The sequence below is a fragment of the Stylophora pistillata genome, chromosome 7 (assembly GCF_964205215.1).
Source record: "Stylophora pistillata chromosome 7, jaStyPist1.2, whole genome shotgun sequence".
NCBI lineage: Eukaryota > Metazoa > Cnidaria > Anthozoa > Scleractinia > Pocilloporidae > Stylophora > Stylophora pistillata.
This window is the reverse complement of record NC_142525.1, coordinates 30,134,279-30,158,216: the sequence shown is the minus strand read 5'-3', so window position 1 is coordinate 30,158,216 and position 23,938 is coordinate 30,134,279. Positions and strand designations below refer to the sequence as shown.

The following is a 23,938-nucleotide window of genomic DNA, read 5'->3' as shown; positions in this document are numbered from 1 at the left end:
GCCGATGAGAAATCAAACTGAAATGTTAACTGCTCAAAGCGCGAAAAACTTAAGGGACGACGTAGGCTCGATTTCCGCCGTTTTCTCGAATCCGGTCGTCGATCCTCTGGAAAGGGAACTTCACACTTCCGGAGAGGAGTGCGGGCTCATCATCCGTACAGTAGCTGGTAATCGAGCCTGGCGACTAAATCGCGTTTGATTCAGTTTTAGTTCTAATTGGTTGAGAGAGAGATGTGCAAGTTTTCTTGACAAATTGTAGAGCTAACCCAAACAAAACTAAAGCAATTCCGGATTTCATTCGAAACTCAATTGAAACTGATAATTGGCTGAGAAAACTTGTGCCACATTTTAAATGAATGAAGCACAAGCTCGGGATAACCGTACAGAAACGAGGCTTAAAATAAAGGATACCTTTGGTTCCCAGCTTTCATGTAACGTGACAGGGTCTAGTCCCTGCCTGTCACTTACGCGATTACTTCTGGGTTGAGCTGGAGACTGCAAACAAGGTTTGTCCTGCAAATGGAAAGCTCTATGCGGCCCTGGCACATCACTACTGCGTCCTTCTAAAGTCAGCCTGTGAATTGGCTCTAGTGAATTAGCCACCGTAATACTGCTACTACCACTAGTCGTAACCGCACTGGTACAAGCGCCCATGCTTTGAGGCGAGGACGGCCTGTACGGTTTCCAAGCGGATGTCGTGGTTTGAGTGGAGTCTGCAGCAACAGGCGTCGAGGTCGAAAAGGTACTGGATGTTTCCGTGCCGCAAACAACGACATCTGCTGTAGCTACAACTGAATCTTCAAACACTTCTTGACTGCCCTCGCTAAGCTCTGGTGAGCTTTTCGTTCCTTCGCACGGTTTGTCGTTCATGTTAGAAACTGTCGGCTTCGTCGCTGGTGCCTGTACGGCCATGTTGTTCGCCTGTTCGATGGTAGGCCATTCAGATGAAGATGATGATGATGGAATCGCAGCATAGTTACCTCGAACAGGAGCTGGAGAAGTGCTGGTTTGTGTCCTGTCTGAAGATGACAATGCATTGGATGTGGTCGCCGTAGACACAGAAGATGTCGTTTGTCCAATTGTGCTGGGCGTGTTTAAGGCTTGTGTGACTAGGAACTTCGCTCTTTGTACAGCTTTATTAGACCCCTGGAAAAACAACATATAACTCAGATCCCCAATCCTTAAACTCGCAAGATTTGACTTGCAATTCTCCCTTCTAGTTGCAATACTTACCTTGGTACTGAAATTGGTTGAGAGAGTTTGGTGTTCCATCAACATTACAGCTTCGAGCTGATACTTTTGTAGATTCTCACAACCAGTTTGCTAGATGACGTATTGAAATTGTAAGGAAATGTTACATATCAATCATTTCAATACCTTGATGGTGATAACTCTGTCCGTTGGGTTCTTTGGTTCTGGTTTTCCAATCGTTATTTGTGCTCCTGATTCTTCCTGGAAAGGCACAAAGTAAACACATATAGGTAAATCAAGACACAAATCAATCAACAACTGGCTTCTAAATGGTTCACACCCGAAATTTGTTTTAAAACTGACTAATTGAAACGAGTGGCGACGAAAAGTACACCCCCCACCCCCCACCCCCCTCCCCCGACACAGCGGTCAAACGTTTGCGAATGTGCTAACTTCCAGGCTGTCAAGACAAAGTTGTCCCACATGAATAACAAGCAACCTAATCAGCCAGTAAGTGAAGTTGTTTTAAAACCGTAGTACTTTTTTTGGTAAAGCTCAAAACAGAAATCAAAAGGATACCCATATTTGAATAAGTTTTGTGTTCGAAAAGCCTCAAGTTTTCCTTTCCCCTAGTTTTGTTTCTTCAAAATAAAGAACATCGTCACCATTTGGGACAACGTCTACATTTAAATAAAATACAAATGCCTTGTTTAAAGTAACAAAGAGGAAAAAAAGTATCTTCGAAAGCCAAATTTGGTATAAAGGATAAAGACAAAATTGATTTCTATTGCTCTCTGACGCTTAGCGGATGACGATCCAGGATACGTACTGTTATTGAGTTGATCTTGCTTCCTCCACGACCAATGACGCGCCCACAGATTGCATTGGGGGCTGTCAGTTGATACATTACTGTCCTGAAATTGAAGAGGAAAGCCACATTGAAGTCACAAACCCAACAGAATTCAAACAGAATACCGTATTAAGATTTTTCTTTTTGACAAAATGTTACACAATCCAGTGAAAAACAATCTCCTTTTTTGTGCACCAAAGGAGAAATCTATATTTCAACTTTCAGGAAACCATAGATGACCTCCTTGAGAGGTTCAAAGATTACCCAGGAAGGAATAATTGACAGGAATTATATATTAGAAAAAACAAACAAACTTGTGCCCGGAAATCTGAGCTTAAGTTTTTTAGGGTAGAAAGACATGACCAACAACATGGACACTATGGCTACTGGTTTGTTTCGCATAAATCAGCCAAATTTCCTCACCCAATCTTGAAAACTTACTTCGAGTTTGTACTCCGTGTGACTTCTTTCCAATTGTCCTCACCTCTCCCTAGCTGGGAGTGCTGTTGTTTTGACCTTGGTGAATGTACTAGGAGAGAGAAAGAAAACAAAAACCAAAAACAACTTGTTAATTGTCAAATTTTAAAAATGAAAAAGAAGTTGAAGAAGGGCAATAACTTTCACCAAGTAAACATTAAGGGTCAAAGTCTTGGCACGCTTCAATTTTTTCCAACCTGGTTGCATTGAAGTTTGACCGCTCACTCTCCCCACCCTGATACAATTTTCCTCATCGTGCCCAGTACTTTGGCGATTAAGTGTGGGGAATATGACACCTAATAAGTAGAAATAAACTTGAAACGACCTGAATTGAAGTGACTTACTTGGTTTGTGTTCCCGTTCTCCTTCAATAGGTGTTGTTTTGTTACTACTGTTTGACGAATGGCCTGAGGTAATTGTACCCTTCGTAGAAGTCCTACTGTCAGTGAGTGTAGAGGACGTCGGTGTATTATGATCAACAGCATTTGCGGTATCTTTTCCTCTTCGTACCGATGCCTGAGTTGCATCTGATGACTTTTTTGTTGTTACTGCTCCACTAACGCTACAATCTTTTGAACTGGACGATTTATCACCCACAGAAGCTGTATTTCCGACACTTTGCTGCTTGCTGTACGAGTTCTTTTTAGAATTAGCAGAACTATTCGCTTTTTCGGATGATTCTTTCTTTGACGACGGCTTTTCAGCCTTAATTTGCTGCTTCACGTCTGGTTTCACACAATTCACCGTCACTGACTGTGTGACCTCGCTGGTTGTTTTAGTCTTCAACTCAATTTTCTGCGTCTTAACAGAGTCCACTTTGTCACTGTTCGAAGGATTGCTTTTCTTTTTAGTAATCTTGGCAGGTTCGTCGCTCTTCTTTCTAGAAGTCTTATCTTGCAAAGTGTTATTCTTTAACTCTGTTTCTTTCCCTGCACTCTGACTTCGAGCACGGCCCTTTTCATGGGAACAAAGAGAGTTCTGCGGCGTGGACACGTCCCCTGTACTGCTGAGAGGTCTTTTAGGCTTTGAACGACCGCTATCAAGTGTAGATCTCTTGTTACTGGTACAAATCTTGAGTTTATTTCTATCATCGTCAGTGATCTGTCTGTTTTTTAGTGCATCTTGTGCGAGGAGGTATTCTTTCTCTTCTGTTTTATTTTTCTGGTGGTTATTTCCAGTGAGTAACTCTTCAGAGCACGGCTCTCGTGTGGTGTCCACAACATCACACTCGTTTTCCTCTTGATCGTGGTCGAAGTCATCCACCATCTCTTGCGGTCTGTTCTCAAGAGGTAGGTCCTCACCCACTTGTCCTCCACACAACGCTTCGTTGTCCTTTGCTGCCTTCCTTCTCTTCCTCTTGTCTCTTCGTTTGGCTGCTGCCTTCTTTTTCCTGATGTCTTCTTTCTCTTTCTCGTGTTCCAGTTCCTAAAAAAAGAATGATTCTATCAAAACATTGGGCTGCAGCTAAAAATCTCGGCACAAAACCTATAGATCGTTCGATATAAGAGCTCTGTCACGATATGTTGAGTTGATTGAGCTAAGATAAGCTACCTCCACCTAAACAACGAAGTATGAAATTTCTACGATAAAGAAGGAAACGCAGTAAAGAAGCAACAGCACTAACCCTCAAAAAGATCTCAGTATTCCGCTGTACTTTCTGTTCCCTTGCCTTCTTTGCCTAAACAAGAATTATACAAAGGACTTTAATAGACAATATCATAAATTCTTTAACTTGTGACTAAAAGACGCAGCAATTCAACGCTTCGTGTCGTAGTATCGTTAAAAAAACCAAAAGTAATCAAAAGAACCAAAAATAATGATCAAAGATAGATAGACAGATAGATAGATAGTTTATTACCAAAAAATAAAAATACTTTGCAGCCCATAGGCTGAATTGCATACTTTTCCCAATTATTTATAAATATATATATATATATGAGACTATATAAAACTACGAAATTTACAAAAGATTCTAAGACCTAAAATAATTACGATTATACAGCAATGGAATAAATACGCAGTCGATGCTAAGACCCTAGATTAGCCCTCTCGCACATAGCCGGAATGAATGAAGATTTGAAACGATCAGTGCGGAAGCGTGGCATGTTAAAAACGCGCTGGCGTCTTGTGTTGTACGCTGTATGATGTCTATCTGGCAGCAAACTGTCTAATTTATGAGATGGATTTGAGATAGACAAAAACAGATCCGTACATAACTTCTTGCGTCTGTCGTAGAGCGAAGCTAACCCATGCCTCTATAAGGAGTCACGATATGGCAGTTCTGGTGAAATAATAGATAATGCGCGCCTTTGGACCCTTTGGATGTCAGCACTAAGATACCCGGGTAACGCATGATGGAATATTTGCGAGAGCTATTAGTAAAATTAAAAGCGAGCGAATTCCTAGGAGCGCAGGATATAGCAATTTTCAATTGGTTGTCGAAAGTAATCTGGGATTGCATCGGTTGTTTTTCTCTGCGATTGGTCCAGAAACCTGTCGCCACGCTCTCAACCAATCAGATGCAAAATTAAAATTGATGACGACTTGGTAGCCCGCGTTTTCCCGCGGCCGGGAAATTTTGATTTTGGTTTTACGACACTCAATCGAATAGCGCGCTAAGGTGAGTGTCGCGAACGATTTTGATTTAGCATCTGATTGGTTGAGCAGTTGGGCCAGTCTTCTCGCCCGATCCAAGAGCGAGGAAGGCAAAAGGTTGTTCTTAACATTAAATGGATATGGTCTCGAAAGGAGTTACTACACCCTATTTGCAACTGACCTTTTTGACCAAGTCGTAGCACTTTGTTCTTCCAAGCATCATGTCGTCATGTTTTTCTTTATCATCCACAGGTGCGACGAGACACTTCTGACATTGATCTTCAGATGGCAGGTGATTCACAACGCCCAGTAACCACTCCACAACCTGTAAGTGAAACAGCAGAGTGTGTAAGAAATTTGGCAAAGTCCCCTCGCCGACACCATAAAAAGAAGACCAATTCTGTTGTTGTTGTAAATAAGTCACTCGTTATTTAAGAATCTTATCATTTCCCCTTCTTTTCAAGTTCAAGATTTATGAAGAAAAATAATGTCAAAAGACCTTTTTTTTTTTAGCAAATAGGGGTTTTCAGGATTTGGATTTTAATAAAGCACTTTTGTTTTTGTCAAAGTAACAATACTACTAATGGTAACAATATAGTTGGTTATAAAAAGAATGAACTTCACAAAATATCTCAAACCTCCACATGTCCATTCTTCATGGATGCAACAAGTGGAGTGTTGTTTCGTGAGTCGGTAGCCTGCCATCAAGGAAGCACAACATTAACATCGCAATTTAAAATGAACCATTAATAAATATATCTACCTGTAAATACACTATTATCATGAGAAATTCGTAAAACAATTCCTTTCTGCTCGAGAAATCCAGAACTGTATTGAAACAAGACGAACTGTTACACACCCCACACTGGCTCCTGAACGTTTCGATCTTGTGTGCAGTTTGTTAACTCCAAAGCTGTTGTGCGTGTCTCTTCATTTAAACATTGACTTCACCCTTTTGCTCCTAAGATCTCATTAGTGATTCTCCTTACTGTCTGCTATACAATTCTCATGATATCAGTTAGGAGAATTTGGAATTGGATCAACCAACAATCCCCTGATTGATTCTTTTCTTTGTTCTCATCACTTTCTTACTTGATATTAGATTAGTCTAGTAAGGAGCATTTCTGTCTTAGTCACTAATGGTAGTGGAAGGGTTAAAATATTGACTCAACATGCATCTATACAAGTTTCCATTTGTCACCTCTGTGTCTGCTCCCTTCTCAAGAAGCTGCACACCAATCTCTAGATGACCTTCTTTACAAGCCAGATGGAATGGAGTGCAGCCCTTTTTGGTGTGACACTCAACATTTGCATTCCTACAGGGATGAAAAGAAGACAAAACATCTCAAAACTTATATGATAGTCATCTGCATTTCAACTTCAATACAACCGTATAGAATTGTGTAAAAAAAAATTTCCTTTGCAAGGGAAGTATTCTTTATTGAATCCAGTGTCAGATACTATCTAGTGCATCTGGTTCATTGAGTTTGACCTCTTGTGCAACCCAGGATTTTACATCATTCACTGGATTTCAAGATGATTGAAATTATTACACCAAGCATAGCTTTATTTGTTGGACCCAAAATTGACCAGTGACACAGATTTTACAAGAATATATGTAAAGGTGCTAAAATAATTATCACAATGGAAAGAGACACTGGAGATAACCAGTTTACTTTAAGAAAATTTTCAATTTTTTTTCTACACATTTCATGCAATTTGATAATATCAGGTTTGATTTTCAGAATTAAGATATTTGAAGAACTTCCAGACCACACACATACCTTTGCAATCAACTTTACAGTGCTTGACAAAACACAAGAAAGGAGGGGAAGCATTCTCTATACACAATTTACAAAGATGGCAAGGAATTGTGATTTTTTTGATGTCCAAATTACTTGACTGGAATAACAGATCAGTTGCCTCCATATATTCTGCCTGACTTCCTTCAGATTCCTCCTACATTTTAATCTCTTTAACCCAGTTTTCACAAAAAGGAGGAGCTGTTTGACAAAAGTACCTCAAAAAATTTCCCAACTAGAATAATAAATGCGATTAAAAACAACTGCAACTTAAACCAACCTGCTTAGTAACAAGGAGACAAGCTCAACATGACCTTTCTCTCCTCCAAGTGTCAGTGGATTTTCCCTGCAGGTAAATAAATATATCTTGTTAACCAAGTGCGAGGGCTGTATAGGGAGAATATCGGCCCAAGGTCTTGACAGTACGGACCTCGCTGCGCTCGGTCCATTCAAAAAAGACCAAGGGCTAATGTTCTTCCAGTATGGTCTCGAGCAAGCTTGGTTAATAAGAGATTTATTATACAACTGAAGTTCAAAGGGACACAAGTGCGGTATCATTCAGGACCATTCGGGACAGTGTCCGGTCCAATACTGAGAGAATATTGACTGGCAATAGAGCATTTTGATTGGTTGATTTTAGTTATTGGCCCTCTGACTTCCCCAGTCGTGTAATAAATAACAATTAAAAATTGCAATGTAAATAATAACTTAAGTGATTTAAGTGGTGACACATCTAAGAGGTGGCTTCTCTCCATTAGGAGGCTTGAACATAGCATTGATTCATGGCAAATAAAAATTGAAATTCTTGCCATTTGTTTCAGTTGTTTAGACACTTAAATTGAAGTGAGGTAATTTGATAGTACTAATTTTGAACTGGAGGGAACAAGAAATACTCACTAGACTATGAACAGTCCCCCCTTTTCAGAAAAGTCTGTCATGTTGGTAAAAAAATCAGTGAAAAAAATCGTAATCTTGGCACAAATTTTTTTTTTTACTGATCTTTTTGTTCACTAGTAATATGTGGGTAAAGGCAATATGCAGACAGATTCTAAGAGCTGCAAATCAGCCTCGTTACCACTTAAACCAACACTGTACCTGCTGTTTGGGAATGGTGCGTTCACACTGGCTCCATAATCCAACAACAGCTCTACTACATCTACATGATTTTCACGACATGCCTAGAAAGAAAAAGAAAATGCATTCTTAGATTAGATTTTTCTCCTTTCAATATGGCTCCCACAACCAATGTAGTGTGAACTGTTTTTCTCAAACATTCTGCCATACCTGGAACAGTGGGGTGATACCAGTTTTTGTTCGGCAGTCTCTATTTGCAACATTTTCAAGGAGAAGTTCTGCAACATCTCTGTGACCTACAGAATATGAACAGTGAGAAAAAAAACAGTATTTAAAAATAATCTCTAAATTGACAATGATAGATGGCAAAGAATCTGTCTTCTTGAACAGTGAAACCTCGGGCTAAATTACAAGCCACTGAGGAAGAATGGGTTGAAACCAAAAACTCTTGCTCGACACAGGTAAGCTTTACCACAAATGTACACCAGTAGCATCATTCAAGGGGCAAATGAAAGTTTCTAAGTAGGGGGGAGTCATATTTAAAAGAAATACATAAATATCAACAAGAATTTCCAAAGGGGTGGTGGGAATTCAAATTAAAACACCCAGCCAAAAGGGTGAGGAGCTAATGAAAAATTTCTTGAACACTGCCTTTTCCATTGAGATAATAGTAGTCATTTCCACAGGAATCCAGTGTCAGATACTATCTAGTGCAACAGGTTCATTGAGTTTGAACTCTCGTGCAACCCAGAATTTTACATCACTCACTGGATTACAAGATTAGAGTTACATGTAAGTCTTGTGGTACTTTGATACAATCTGTGCTCTTCACAACCAAAGCTTACACCATGTTGAACAATCTGTAGCTTTCAGAACAGTTTTTCAAGAAGTTAATGTAACATCAAAGCTTTTCTGTATCATTTTTAGGATTACTGTATTTGTAAAACACTTGCTCCCTCAAAATTACGATCAATTCTTGCAATGGCAAGCTCAAAGTACTCAACAATCTTATGTGCTGCAAAAATAATAGTCTGAATCAACAAACTACATGTAAATGCACAAACCTTTCCAGCAGGCCATAAAAAGAGGACTCTGACCATAGTTGTCAGGAAGTTCTACATCAGCACCATGTGATAGAAGCTGTTCTGCCACAGCTACATGCCCCTCCCTGAAGATTTAACCCCAATATCAGTACTGACTGTAAGATTTGCTTTTAGCAATGGAAATAAACAAATCTTGATTTTCAAGGAAATTTAAAGTGGTTAAAAAGGAGAATCACTTATGAGAATGAAATATTGGGAATGGAAGGTTTAAGCATGAGCAAACCTTGTAGCCTCCATAAGAGGTGTGCAGCCAGTTTTAGTTTGATGATCAACCTTGGAGTTGTGTTTGAGAAGTAGATTGACTACATCAACATGACCTGCAAGGAGAACAAAGGTATAAGCATGTTCAAAGTTTGAAAGGATTCCTTGTGAAGGTAAATTATGTATCACAAACTTGTGATGTTGTACATGTAGTTCCTATTTTTTTGGTTTGCTTTGAATTTTTAAAATGCCGTCTACTTTACTTCACATGAGCTTTTGCATCTATTTCAGTATCTAAAGCAACTACACACCAACCCCACCCCACCCCCCTTAACCCTAAACAATCAACTGATAACAAGTAAGGGTAAATGTCAGGTTAGGGGAGGGGTAAGTGCAAAGTTGCTCACATTGATCTGAACTTTTTAATGGGCCAGCTAGGGACAAATTTTGTCCTCTGTTGATAAAGGAATTCTTTAGCTAGGCTTCCCAAATGATATTTCATCCCAATGCAAGTTACCAACAAAAACTTCAGGTTAATTACTGATACTTAGAAGGTGTGACCTTTTTGAGTCCAAATTCAAATGTTGTAATGGTCAGACACATCATAATATACAAGTCACCTTGTTCCCTAAATAATAAAGACCCAATGTTCCTTTCCCTACACTCTTTGGTATAATAATAATCTTAACACCCAAAATTGTAAGCTGGCTTTGGCTATTCTCTATTCTACTAAAAGTCTCCCATACGTGTATCTCACATGATTTTCTCGGTGGAAACTTACTATAAACACACACACACACACACACACACACACGCACACACACACACAAAAAAAACCATCACAACAAGCATCTTCTGACATGAATACCTTTCCAGCAGGCCAGAGTAAGAGGTGTATCATCATTGCTCCCTGAAGGTGTGTTTATTTCAGCTCCCTTGTTCAGCAGAAGACGGGTGGTTTCTACATGTCCCTCTCTGGAAAAGAGATTTCTAATTACATTTTTAAGTTTCAAATGAGGAAAAAAAGCAGTTGTTCAACTTTAAGCCTTTACTGATATATATTTCATACATTTGAAAGATTGTATCCTTCACAAAAATGTTTATAACAATACCTTGAGGCTAGCATCAAAGGAGTACAACCAGCTTTGTTGCGATGCTCAATGTTCGACTTATGTTCCAAAAGAAGTTCCACCACGTTAGTATGACCTGAGAACAAATGAGCAAGTAGTTCACACTGTTATTCCTCACCCAGAGGCACACAGAGATTACATTAATGCAGCACGAGCCTTTTTCACTCTCAACTGCCAGGACTTATAATTATTTCCATAGCATGGAGTGATTTGAAGTGTACCCCCCATGCGCTGGGGAGCACTTAGTATGGAAAGGCATACCATCTCCACGTAAGAAAAAGTATAAATACTCTTATGCCAGAAAAACACTGATAAATTTTTTGTGCCCATTGTAGCAAATTTATCATCATTATCATCCTTTATGGGAGATGCAGTGGCCCAAGACTAAATGTCAAGAGGTCTGGGTCCTAGAGCAGGCCATTACATTGTGTTTTTGTGCAAATCCTGGGCAAAAAACTTTATTTTCACAGCAAGTCTCTCCATCAAGGAGTAAAAATGGGTGCCAGCAAATAGACAGGGAAGCTTGATGAAAAGCTGGGGGGGGGGGGTAGCCCTGCCCTGGACTAACATCCTATCCAGGGGTGGGGGGGATAGAAATACTCTAGTCTATTGTTCACATCATACTATGGAAACCAGGATAAGCTTCAGCTTGGCTTAAGTGCAGACTTTACCATCATCCTCATTATTATCATTGAGAAACTCACAAAATTTCCACTGACATTACCTTTCCAGCAAGCCAGTGTAAGTGGGATGTTATTTTCACTACCAGAGGGGACATTAACTTCAGCATTGCTATCAAGAATCAGTTTAGCCACAGAATAGTGACCCTCCCTGGTGAAAAAAGCAGAATGCAAATTTGAATGTTAAGTTCTCAATGATGATGACCTCTTGAATTTTTCTCAAGGTCACTGTTGTTATTGCAAACTTTTTAGCCCCTGAATTTGCTGCAAAACTCTTCAATATATAAAACACACACGTGTCACAGTCAGGTCTTTCTAAAATCACTTTTAAAGATGTCCAACACTCTCACGTTAGATTCTTTTAATTTAGATACTTTGTAATGTTTCTAACTTTAGCTAAAACAATCTGGCTGAGTAAGAAGCTAAAGATTATTATTATTAGTATTAAAACAAATGTTAACACATGGAAAGCTCATGCAAATTTCTATGATATTGCATGACTAAAGAGTCAAGAGATATAAACAAATATAAACAAAGATACAAAGAAAATAGCAATGTTTACAGACATAAAATAATGCTGAAAACCACCAATAAAGAAATTCAATCAAAGATAAAATGATCAGAAGTGTAATGGTTGAAAATTTCACCAATTCCACAACATTAAGTGAAAAATTCTATTAATTAGAAATCTCAAGTATTAACAATCTCAACTACTAATAAGAAATGCCGAAGGTGTATGACTGGATTCACTTGTTATTGTTTTAAAAGGATTAAAATAGTACTGTTGCTATGGTAGACAATAACAACACATTACTAATTCATAAACACAGAAGTCCAATAAGCAAAACTGCAAAATCTTAATTGTGTTTACTTTTGATCCAAAGAGGATTCAAAAAATCATTACACACTGTTTGCACACACGCTGTTGAACAAGACATTTTTTTTCACTCCCGTAAAACATTTTTTCATACATTCAGAGAACTTTGATATTTTTTCATATACAGTCAGCTGTACAGGACATGTCCACTTAACACTTATTGGGAAAATTCTATGAGGATATTTTCAAGAAATCCCTGAGTTTTTTTAAGCATTATCAACTGTTTTGAGCAGAGCTATGTTGTAGAACTCAAACAAGTCTTACTTGCATTTGTTTGTTTCTTGATGAGTGTGGGAGTGAATCCATAACAAACCACAACACAAGCAAAGTGGTTTGAAGCCAGAAATGAACAAAGAGGGTAAGTTTCTAAAGAAACTGTGGTGCTGCAGTAGTGGAGGAGTTGTTAAGATAATTCTGTTCTATCAACTGAACTGATACTGTAAATTGGCCACCGTAAAGAGTTTTTAAAGTTGACCTTTCAAGCGTTAGCCCTTCAAATCTAAATAGAATTAGTTAAATCATAATGTTGCAAAACTATATCTCTGTAGTTCTCTATATGTATTATTTTTTCTTTTAATTCTGACCATAAATCATGGTAAGCAACAACAAATGCAAGTTTTCAAACATGGCACAAATAATTATTTCTGCTTAATATGGATTCTTCAGTTACTTTGGGAGAATTACATTGATTGTAAATGATTGTACACGTGTAGAAGTTTTCATTCAGCATACCAGAAAATGATGAAACTACCCATAGCATTGATTGAACATAAAATTCCAAACTTCAACAAACATTGCATGGTAACCACATACACCATTGGTTGACTTAACAAATCAGATTAAATTTAATTTTCATTTCTTTAATCAAAAATAGCATTCTTGAAATTTTAAAAAGAAATTCATCAGTATGTTCAGTTTAAATTATCCACACAAAAAAAACAAATTTCTAATGAACTGCACATAAAGTTACAGAAATCAATGCTCTAAATATCAGAGAAATTCACATGAAAGAATAGTGACTGAATACAATAAAACCATCCATTGTTTAAATTCACAAGAGAGAATTGATGCATTTAGTTATTAAATAGATGGTTAAACCTTGGAGAACCAATCTTGTTCAGTATGTCATCTATATACAGTTCACTAATTAATGAAAAAAATCTCAAAAACAATGTTCATGAAAAGTAATACCTGCATGTACCCTTATCAGCCAATATTTAACCCTAAAAAAAATGTTTCTAGTGTGCCTCACCCGAGATGAACAATTCAGCATTGGATTTTGATTTTAAAAAATTCTTCCATGGCAGACAATACATATTGTAAAATTTATGTGCTGGTATAAATTTCCTGTGACATTTGACATTTAATGATGTCAATTTCTCCATTCTATTTCAAGAAAGTGTCTATTTGACACACCAAGAAGCAAAAAATGAAGTTATCATTCAGTTGTGAAATGCACGACAAACAAAATGAAAGCATTTTGAAACCAGCATCACAAGAAAAAAGTGTAAAACAGACTGCTTTCTGACAGATGAACCATTCAAATGACAGAACAAACTTGTAATGCACATACAGTTCAGCATCAAAGAAAACAGGTGCTACCAGAATTCTAAACTTCCTGCCAACCAAAAAAAAGGGAGACAAGGGGGAAAAAAGATAAAGGAAAATTGAATTTAAAGTGCACCTAAACCCAAAATTTTTTTTTCGCTTAACGAATAAAGCTTATTTTTTGGAGTATTTCGGTGCAAAAATTTTTTAATTTGCTTAAATCTTAAATTTTCTGTGCCTAGTCAAAATACGGAAAATCGGCCGCCATCTTGCCCCACGACCGAGTTTAAAGAGGAATGGCTCTAGCGGATAATGTGACGTCAAATCGAGAACACGAAAGTCTGCTTTTCACACATTTTCACTTGTTTGGGAAGGTTGTGGTCGATATTGTCCGAAATATGCCGACCAGGTGTATTGTATGAGGAATGTATGAAGCGTGATACCCTCTTGCAAATTTCGCACGTTGCTACATCCTCCTATGACACACTTAGTCGGCATATTTTCGGACAAAATCGACTACAACCTTCCTAAACAAGCGAAAATGTGTGAAATGCAGACTTTCGTGTTCTCTATTTGACGTCACATTACCCGCTAGAGCCATTCCTCTTTAAACTCGGCCGTGGGGCAAGATGGCGGCCGATTTTCCGTATTTTGACTGGGCACAGACAATTGAAGATTTGAGCAAATAAAAAATGTTTGCACAGAAATACTCCAAAAAATACGCTTATTTCGTTAAGCGAAAAAAATTTTTGGGTTTAGGTGCACTTTAAACCAACTAAAACTTAGAGAAAGCCAAACAATGGGGAAAAAGTTTAAGAGAAACTTTTCTCCTACAAAGAAAAGGAAACCTTCTCCCAAGCAAAATTTTGTCACTCTCATTATTGATAAAAGTCTAACAAATTATAACAGATACCATCTTAGAAATTGACATCTGGATCAGATGTCTAGTAAATTTAACAACAGTGAAGATTTTTCCTTGAATACAGTTGAGCACAATATCATTCTTGAATTATAAATGTGTATAAAATGCATATCTCAAGAGAGGATTCCTCAATAAAGCTTCATATGGTAAATGCATGTCATTTCTTTTAACTGAACAAATAGACAATTGTTCTTTCTTAACCAAGCCCAGTCTGATCACAACAGAATCAAGGAAGTAACCAAAAATTCCCCATTCCTTAAAGTTTAAGTTGAGCATTCATCTAGTGCCAACTTTTCTTTTCCACAATCTTTCCTTTTTTCAATTTCTGTACTTGGTTTAGAGGGAAAAAAAAGGATTTTTTCATAACCAATAAAGACCTCTCTATTTTGATATAAAGCTCTCCACATTATTGCAACTTATATAATGCAGATAACTTTTCAAATTCTAAAATCAGTCTCAGAAAACCACTACATAGACACATCTACTTGAAACTTTGCAAAACTTACGAAAGCTCTTTGCTGATTGAGTAGAACACTAGGAGCAAACAGAAATGAACCCTTATGGTTGACAACAAAACGCTACAAGTTCTTCAATCAGGAACAACATCAAGAGGTAAGGGGTTCCAATTTAGTCTTGAAGATGTTTGATGTCATCATGATGAATTAGATGAAAGACAATGGGAAAGTGTAGCCAATTTGTTAGATTGAAGATAACATCAATTGCTCTGTTTTGAGAATCTGAGAGGATATATTAAACTACGACATGCATGAGACATTTACTAACAAAAGACTCACCTCACTTTATCTTACAATGTACCTTCTACCTGATCCCCACTTCATTTTACCTTAGACCACTCATTATCTACCAAACAGTACAAAAGCATTATATTTTAATTTTCTTCTGCTATAGATACAAATTTTACGTGTTGCATACCGTGCCGCCAGCATAAGTGGGGTACACCCATCCTTTGTGCGATGCTCAATATTGGAATTAAACTCCAGTAGAAGTTTAACTACATCATGGTGACCCTTCCAACAGGCACTTGTCAGTGGAATATCATTATTACTTCCACTTGGTACATTGACCTTTGCCTCTTGTTCAAGTAACTTGCGAGCAACATCAGTGTGACCCCCCAGGGCGGCAAACATAAGTGGAGTGAACCCTTCCTTGGTACGGTGCTCAATATTGGCATGTCTTTCCAGAAGCAGCTCAACAACATCACAGTGCCCCTTCCAACAAGCGAAGGTAAGGGGGCTATCCTTGTTGCTATCTGACTCAACATTTATCTCCGCTCCATGATCAAGCAACATGGCAGCCACTTTCACATGACCAGCCAAAGCTGCAAACATCAGAGCTGTACAACCATCTTTGGTACGGTGTTCAACATCAGACGTCCTTTCCAGAAGCAACTCCACGATGGCCTCGCTGCCAAGGGTGCAAGCCCAGGTGAGGGCACTGTCAGAAGTAGTCTCCGTGGGGGCATCGATGTTGGCGTTATGGTCCAACAGATAACGTGCCACATCGACATGTCCCTGACTGCATGCCTCTAACAAAGGTGTATTCCCTGCCTTGTTACGATAGTCAACATGGGCTCCGCTTTCCAACAACAACTCCACGATGTCGAGTTTCCCTTGCCGACATGCCAAACTCATCATTTCATCCAAGCTCACGTCCGCTTCGGCGACAGAACGGAACACAGGGTCCGTTTCGTCAATAAGCCCAGGTTCAATACCTTCATCGTTCTCTTCGTCGGCAGAACTCATCGTCCACATGTAACGTTATGCGAGATTTCGTCAAAACGTAATCACTTGCCTTGAGAAAGTGAGCACCGGTGGAGATTTAGTTTCGACTCTGTAATTTCATCGTGGCCCTGTGAAGTTTATGGAAAAAAACACATGTCAGGGAAACAATAAGCCTCCAACTGACGATGAAGACTGAAAATCGTGATTAAGAATTAAAGCTCCCTTCTCCTTTTTTTTCAACGTGTACTTTTTAATTCTCTTTCTCCTGGACACAGTTGTGTTTAAATTATGAACAGAGCCTCGACTACCGTAAACTTAATAATTCAAGAATAAATTTGAAATTCCCGTACCTTATTGAAATCTAACGGCCAAACGCTGCCAATTTTCAGGCGGTTTGATGTGGTGATTTACAATTAAATGAAGGCTCCCTCATCCAGGGAAGTGTGGAAGTTTTTCCCCGTCGAAATCACTTTCTACCTTTTACAAATTGTTCGTTCTCTCTGGCCGGTGCAGCGCGCAGGATCGGGGGACAACACATGCACATGCTTGGTGACCGCGCCAACTACCTCAGTTTAGAGTCGGCGAGACAGTAATTATCCCTCTATATATTCATTTCCTTTATGCAAGTAATCTTGAAAATTGACTGCTCTTCGTGGAAAATAAAACAGCGTAAAACATATGTGAAAAAATCGATTTATGCATTCAAGGTTTGACTGAAAAAACTACGGAATTGGTATATCTTTTTAAGAGATCCAGTGTCACGTCACGGAGTCAAGTTTTGTTCAATCGACCTACCTTGATCACTTTTTTTTTTTATATAAATCTAGAATCTCTATGCTGTTTATTCGTGTAGATCAGACCACAACGGCTGAAACATTTCAATTGTATTTATTGTTTATTTTAAGACAGGGGTAATCTTTGCACAAATCGCTCTCATTCTTGAGATGTAGACAATATTACAGAAACAATACATAATTAAGCTTATATTGACTCTCTAATTCCTAAAAGTGACGAACGTGTAAGTTCTCTTAAACATTTCCCTCTGTCACCTGGCAAACAGGTAACAATAATCGAAAGTTCAATCATGTCAGCTAGGGGGTCTCACTTGTTATAATACGAGATTCTCCTTGCTTATTAATTTTTTTTCACTCCCAAGAACTGAGTAGTATTAAAGTCTCGATTCTGTCTGCAATACAATTCTTATGATGCTAATTTGGAGAGTTTGGTATTGGATCAACCAATAATCCCCTAATTGATATTTTTCTTTGTTCTCCTCACTCGTCTGCTTGGTATTGTGTGGATATTGTAAGGAGAAATTTTGCCTTGGTCACTCATGGAAATTAACACGGAAAGGTTTAGAAACCAGAATCGAGAGTTTTAGTTAAGATATTAGAATTTGGTCAAGGTTTCAACAAAAAACTCATTGAGTTATATGACAACTAGTACGCTGAAATTCAAGAGAAAAGCCAAAATCACAATGGTAAAGCTTTGTGTAATATCAAGGAAGACGAAAGAATGAACCATTAGAGAGTTAAAATTAATAATGACAAGTGTTATTTAAAATATTTGATTTTCTGGCTTACTTGCGTCGTTAGACGTGGACAATGTCGTCTCTAGCTGAGTCGGGGCGGGTTTATTTCGGACCCAGACCACCCCTCCTCTGGGAAGTACTCTTCTTACCATAAAGCTATCGCTGATTTTGGTCTGAAAATGCTGTGAACCTCGAAGTAGCTACGGATAATGAAGTTCGTTGGTCTGGTTGAGGGTAGTCCTTTAAAGGACAGTTCAACAAGGGAGCCACTGATATGAAGACTTCCGCTCATGTCGTTGAAACGTCAGGCAATTGTCTCCCTCACCAGGGCAATCTCAAAGCACCATGAACAGGTTTTCTTCTCGATAGGACGAGTATCATGAGACGAATTCAAGCCATATGAGCCCTCTATTTGCGCTAGAACTTTAATTTTGCTAATATTCTTCAGTCTGTTCTCCTTACATTCCCTCTGGTACGAGCTTCCTAAATTAAGGATCATTTCTTTTATTCTCATGGCCTTTACATTTGATTCAAGGGTGATGCTGTTAGAGGAAATTAGAAGCCGGTCACGTACGCTTACAGGGTTAATGAGATGCTAGCGAATCAATAATAAGAAGCTCTTTCTAAACAGGCTACATTTTTTGATAACAGAGTAGTATGATCGCTGATAAAAAAAAAAAAACAAAACAAACAATGACCATTTGGCCTTAGTAAGAAATATCTTGCTAAAGAGAAGAGTTCGCCTGCCGGCTCGACTCTCACGTGTCGTGACCTCTCGTGCTTTGATTGCACCGTTTGGAACTGCAACTTCATATTTTAAGTCGGGAAGAATGGAAAAGGAGAGGGAGGCAGGTCTAGAAGAAGCTGTTTTGGGGAAGGGGAGCTGGAGAGTGACAGAGGGATAAACGCTCCAAAAAAAAAGAAAAAAAGAAAGAAATCAGGCCACTTTTACCAATCTTACCCAGTCCTCTTTGATTTCATTTTCATGTTCATTGTAAGTACCTTCATCTTCAAAGCCACACGAGTCAACTAATTACTGTCTTGCTGATTTAAATTCAATTTAAATAGTGTAATCATATTCTCGTCACCTTTCAACCGAACTTCTAAACAATTAAACATTGTGATAAGAGGGACCAGTGTCAGATGACCTGGTAGCACCTCACTTCGATTGTAACGATATCAAGTGACTGCAATTTGAAGAATTGCCGCAAATGAACGTTTGCGAGCACGCCCTTACTATAAGGGCCTCGGCACGAGTGTTCCTTTGCCCGTGAGAAAGACTAGAAAGTATGGGGTCATGACCAACGTGAGCCCACGAGAGGACTGCGAGCCGGAGTCTCACTGATTATTAGTGCCAGACCCACGGCAAACCTCTCATTGACTCGTCTCAAACCTTCCCACGGGCGAAAAGATGTGCGTCGTGCAACACCTACAATGCAGACTAGATCGACCATTGTAGCGAATAGAGGACTGTAATCAGCTTGTTAGAGAGGGATTGTTAAGATAGGTGACAAAGAGTGACTGTAGACCGCACGAAAACAAAATCATTCCCAATGCGCAACTTAATTTTTCCCGGAACTTTTAAAAATTTAAACAACTCTTAAGCTGATTATTCATAGTAATGAATAAGCATGATCTTAAGCATGATTATTCATTCCCATCAGGACGGCAACCGCTGTTATTTGCAGACATTGGAAAGCTGAAACCTATATGCATTCAACTATCATCATGCTGAAGAAATGGTCATAAACGTCCCCTTATCTTCGACACAAACGCCGAAATCACTTCACTTAATGACTCTAGGGTCGACAGAGATTTTAACGTGCAAGATCACAAGTATTGAAAAAAGCGTCTTTTTGCGTCCCCTACGACTCAAATAATTCATGAAGGTTTCCCTATCGCCTTATAAGTAATAGATATACTTTGCATGTTAGATTAAACTGAGCTGTCACTTTCAAACTAAGAAGATTTTAATGGATGGTCTAATGATCTAATCCTGATCATTCTAAACAACCAACCCACTTCAGGAATAGTACAACCCCATTGGAATATTTCTTTTTCTAATGATTTTCCTTTCGTGAACTAGGGTCGGCCTATCAGAAAAAAATGCATAAATTCATGTATCTGAAAAGAAGATAATTTGCCGAGGCGAAGAGCATGGGTCAAAGAAGGGCCTGGGTGCTAAGTATTAGGAAGAGTTATGATAAACAGGCTAAAAGGATCAAGTTTTGATCACATGCTGCTAAATGGAATCCGGGGGATATAAACATAGTTAGAAAAGAAAAAACTTTGCCTGCTAGACAGTTTGTCTCGAGTTTTGGTATTTACTTTTCCAAGGAAATCAAATGTATTGGCCGAGCGGGAATCCAATATTAATATAAGTGCTCTTGAAAAACTTTTTTTTTTAAATTTCCGATAATCAGGTAAAAAACTAACCGACTCATTCCTAATATGTGAAATCTTATCAAGACTATATCATGGCCTGTACAACGCCCCTCCTTTTTTTGCCATAGAATCTACTGAACAACAGACCTGACTCACTTTTGGAAATTTTTTTATATAATTATGAGCAAAAAAGAGAATATAACTCTGTGTAAGGAACAATAACTCTTCTTAGTTTTACATAGTACAAGATATAAAAAATTTAGCAGTATGAAATCAGATTATTTTGCGATTTTTAGGGGCCGATATTTCTGGACGTAATTTTTGCGGTCAGACAACTTTATTCATAACGTGTCTTGAGCCTGCTTTGTTGATTTGCTTTGTTTATGACTTCTGACTGAAGTTATTGTATTTTGATGATGAATTTAAACAATATTAAATGTTACGTATTTCCTCCTTGCGTGGATAAATAGGGAAAAAATGACATATTGATATTGATAAGAAGTTAGAAGTTTGGGAACACGAACAGTGGCAAAGAAAAATTCCTGGGCTTCTTCCATGGAACATTGCGACCGACATACGTTTTTTTTTTTTAAAGAAAAGTGATGGAAAAAGATTCCCAGGAACAGCGAGGTCTTTTAACCAACTTCTCTTTCTCATATTTTTTAAGTCATGATCGATATAGAAATATAGTGATTGAATAGAAATCGTTTCTGCTTACTTTCTAAGAAGCGTGGAAAGCGTTTTGGAGCGATCATAAGCATATTTAGAGAGCAAGCATGAAGATGGTTGGTGCAGCAAATGACTAACCACAAACCGGGAACAATCCAGGCCTATTTCAAAACTTGGGTCTGGAAAGATAATCAAGCAGTTCAAGGCACTAACTAGTGTAATTTCATTCAAGACCCCGAAAATTACACCCAGCATTGCAGCAAATGCCTTTTGAAAACAAATACGAGAGTACTCCCTCCTCTTCCCCCCCCCCCCCCCCGCCCCCGGGCCGCTAAGTTGATGATGCGTGTCAGCGGTTTTTCAGTCGAAGAACTCAGGTACCACATAACGCCTGCCAGGTCAAATTTAGTCTCGTGCCAAGATCTCACCATTATTTGTTGCGTCATAACATTGCCTATGGCCCTCAAAGTGTTAGACTTGAGCTTCGAAATTGTAATTGTTTAAAAAGAGTTTTTTGTTTCTCTTACCCCCTATTATGGTGCCTTGGATTAGACTTTCCTCAGTTCTCCCCTTTCAAAGATACATGCGCGATAAGGTTTGAAAGCATGAAGAGAATACGACTGTGTGTGTGTGGAGGGGGGGGAGGGTAGAGAGAGGTTTCACATGTACTCATGTACGTGAAAGTGTACTTAAAGGGGCTATGTCATGCTATGAGTTTACGCAAAGAGTTTCACCAATTTTACATTTATAGATACTAAATCGCTATTGTTTTCAAAATAAGCGGAAAGGATTTTCTTTTCCCAGACAAATGAGTCTAATCTTGTGATTAAAAACCCCAATTTAATCATAACGTCAAGGACGGTCTCGAAGATCATTGCTCCACATGGATTAAGAAAGTTCCAATATTTTAAAAATGGTGAAAAAAAAATTACGTCTTGAGCATGAATTTATTACCACGTATGCCCTAGGTCAGTTATTGTTACCCCACAGATTTTTTTAGAGTTTCTCATTCAATAAGCAGACTTTAAGCTTGGAGAAATTCCTCAATTCTCTCGCTTTTGTCAATTATAACGGCCTACCAGAAAATGGGATTGAGAGGTTAAGCTTAGAGGGTAAGTAAGATTCTTTTGTATTTCACAGACATATTAGCGATAATCTATGTCAAAGTTTGTTTTAGATTGAGGCTGTAAGGAATAACTCTATGAAACGGTGAGGGCCTATTGTTCTTTTATTTTTGGGGGGGGAATGGAGGGAGAACAATTTCATACACTGGGACCTCCACTCCACCGATGTTAGTTTTTATATCAATCTGTAGAGTTCATAACAGGCTATTCATTGACAGTAAAGTGTGCTCCCATCCACACTCAACCCCTTTCCCAGGGCCTTTTCCCGCCCCATCCCCGCCCCACCCCCTAAAGGAAAAGGCCCTGGGAACGAGGTTGATCCACACTTCCATCTCCTTTGTATGGGGGGAGGGGGTAGGGGGTAGGAGGGAGGAGCTAGGAAAGTTATCTGTTTGTCTGGGGCACGCTTGATTGTAAACAACATTTGGTCGAGGTCTTTCCGTTCCAGTGATATACCCGCCGAGAGACATGTTTGAAGTTAAACGTCATAATACGAAGATGTTTTAAGATGGTCGATGGTGAATTTAGAAATGTCAGGTTCACATTTCGGTTCAAACTTCACAATTTGAACACCTCTACTTACGCGCTTCAAGGAAATTCGAGCCTTGTTCGATAAAAATCCTAATTAAGTTCAACTTCCCCCAGTTAAAACCACAAAGAAGACTTGGCACACTTCCCGTGTTATGAGTCATTCATTTTTCGATACAACCTAGATAAGTAAATTTTAAGACGGAGCACTATATTTCGGCTGGCCAAACCAGCCTTCTTCAGTTGCAGTGGGAATTAACAGAGAATTGGGGTGATGCTTCGTAGATAGCTATCTACCGTCTTAAAATTTACTTATCTACGTTGTATCGGTCTTGCCTCTATATTTATATTTCATATTCGTTATTTTAGGCCGATCAGATCATCGCTGATCCAACGTACAAGAGTAGGAGTATCGTCCACGGTTGCCTGCTGAACATTTCACATTCATTTTTCACCTCTTTTTAAGCGGGCGAGATTAAAAGGATCATAGTGATACTGGACAAGATTACATCGTCCGCGGGGGATCTACTAGGTATCCAGACAAAGTTAATCTACTAAATCTTTTTAGTATTTATGTTCTGTGTCCAAAGAAAAAGCACAAATCCGTAAACTTAATAACGGAAGATCGGCAGGTATCCATGAAAATGTTTCCTTAACAGGAAGCGAATTTTTCCCCCTCGTGTAAAATATGACGTTATTGAATCGCAGGTAGCGATCTTGATAGCATAGCCTCCAGGATATCTTCTTTTGTCCAAACACAATACGAGATGAAAATATTTCGCCATACTTCGACGGTAATACCTCTTAAAGTCACTAAAAAGCGTTAGTTATGAACCGCGATATCCTAATTCTCTCAGAAACGTTGAGGAGAAAAGGGCCCTGGGATCGAAGTTGAGCCCAGGTCTCAGTCAATTTAAAGAGGACTCATTTTTTCCTCCTCCTCCCAACTCCTGATATGATGCTGAGTTTCGTTGATCTAACATTTTTAGCTGGAGATAACTTGAAATTTAATCGCTTTCACCATACTTACAATACTAAAAAGACTAAAATATACATATGAACAAGACACAGAAGAGAACAGAGGACAAGGGTGCGGGACACACAACAGAGCGAGGCTCCAAATTAAGTGTGCCCTTACGAGAAATATACAAATACTAACTATGTAAACAATAGACAGTGTAAAAAGTATATAAAAATGTATATAAAATAATAAAAGCAAAAATGAAAACGATAGGAATAAATCCCTTATGCGGCCGATAGAAAGTCCTAATAGCAGCAGTTACCAACTAATAGAAGATCACGTGACCTGCTGCATTTGCAGCAGATCGACTTCCAGATGTTGAAGTTAGTGACGTCATAGTTTGTACGAAAAGCAGCGGAATAGCGTTGGAGTACGTGAGATTTAAACTGATTGAGAGAACTAATAATACGAGTGGATACAGGTAAGGTATTCCATAGTTTAGCGACACGATTAAAGTAACTAAATTGAAAAAGCTTTGTACGGCACTT

General features: G+C 38.6%; 1 protein-coding gene across 2 annotated transcripts in view; it reads right to left on the bottom strand.

Moving 5' to 3' along the window:
* The window catches only part of LOC111332142 (uncharacterized), a 21,579-nt gene extending 4,863 nt beyond the window's left edge, over nucleotides 1-16,716 (bottom strand). For both annotated transcript variants that reach the window (XM_088728466.1, XM_088728467.1), the window contains exons 1-19: nucleotides 16,543-16,716; nucleotides 15,384-16,320; nucleotides 11,148-11,254; nucleotides 10,406-10,499; nucleotides 10,162-10,268; nucleotides 9,316-9,409; nucleotides 9,054-9,157; nucleotides 8,200-8,285; nucleotides 8,011-8,093; nucleotides 7,196-7,261; nucleotides 6,315-6,429; nucleotides 5,752-5,811; nucleotides 5,295-5,438; nucleotides 4,143-4,196; nucleotides 2,863-3,943; nucleotides 2,483-2,570; nucleotides 2,021-2,105; nucleotides 1,378-1,452; nucleotides 412-1,146 (exon numbers count right to left, since the gene is read on the bottom strand). In XM_088728466.1, coding sequence (XP_088584592.1) covers nucleotides 412-1,146; nucleotides 1,378-1,452; nucleotides 2,021-2,105; nucleotides 2,483-2,570; nucleotides 2,863-3,943; nucleotides 4,143-4,196; nucleotides 5,295-5,438; nucleotides 5,752-5,811; nucleotides 6,315-6,429; nucleotides 7,196-7,261; nucleotides 8,011-8,093; nucleotides 8,200-8,285; nucleotides 9,054-9,157; nucleotides 9,316-9,409; nucleotides 10,162-10,268; nucleotides 10,406-10,499; nucleotides 11,148-11,254; nucleotides 15,384-16,222 — 4,017 coding nt within the window. In that variant the 5' untranslated portion in view covers nucleotides 16,223-16,320; nucleotides 16,543-16,716. The remainder of the gene's footprint in view (nucleotides 1-411; nucleotides 1,147-1,377; nucleotides 1,453-2,020; nucleotides 2,106-2,482; nucleotides 2,571-2,862; nucleotides 3,944-4,142; nucleotides 4,197-5,294; nucleotides 5,439-5,751; nucleotides 5,812-6,314; nucleotides 6,430-7,195; nucleotides 7,262-8,010; nucleotides 8,094-8,199; nucleotides 8,286-9,053; nucleotides 9,158-9,315; nucleotides 9,410-10,161; nucleotides 10,269-10,405; nucleotides 10,500-11,147; nucleotides 11,255-15,383; nucleotides 16,321-16,542) is intronic.
* Nucleotides 16,717-23,938: the final 7,222 nt, after the last annotated feature.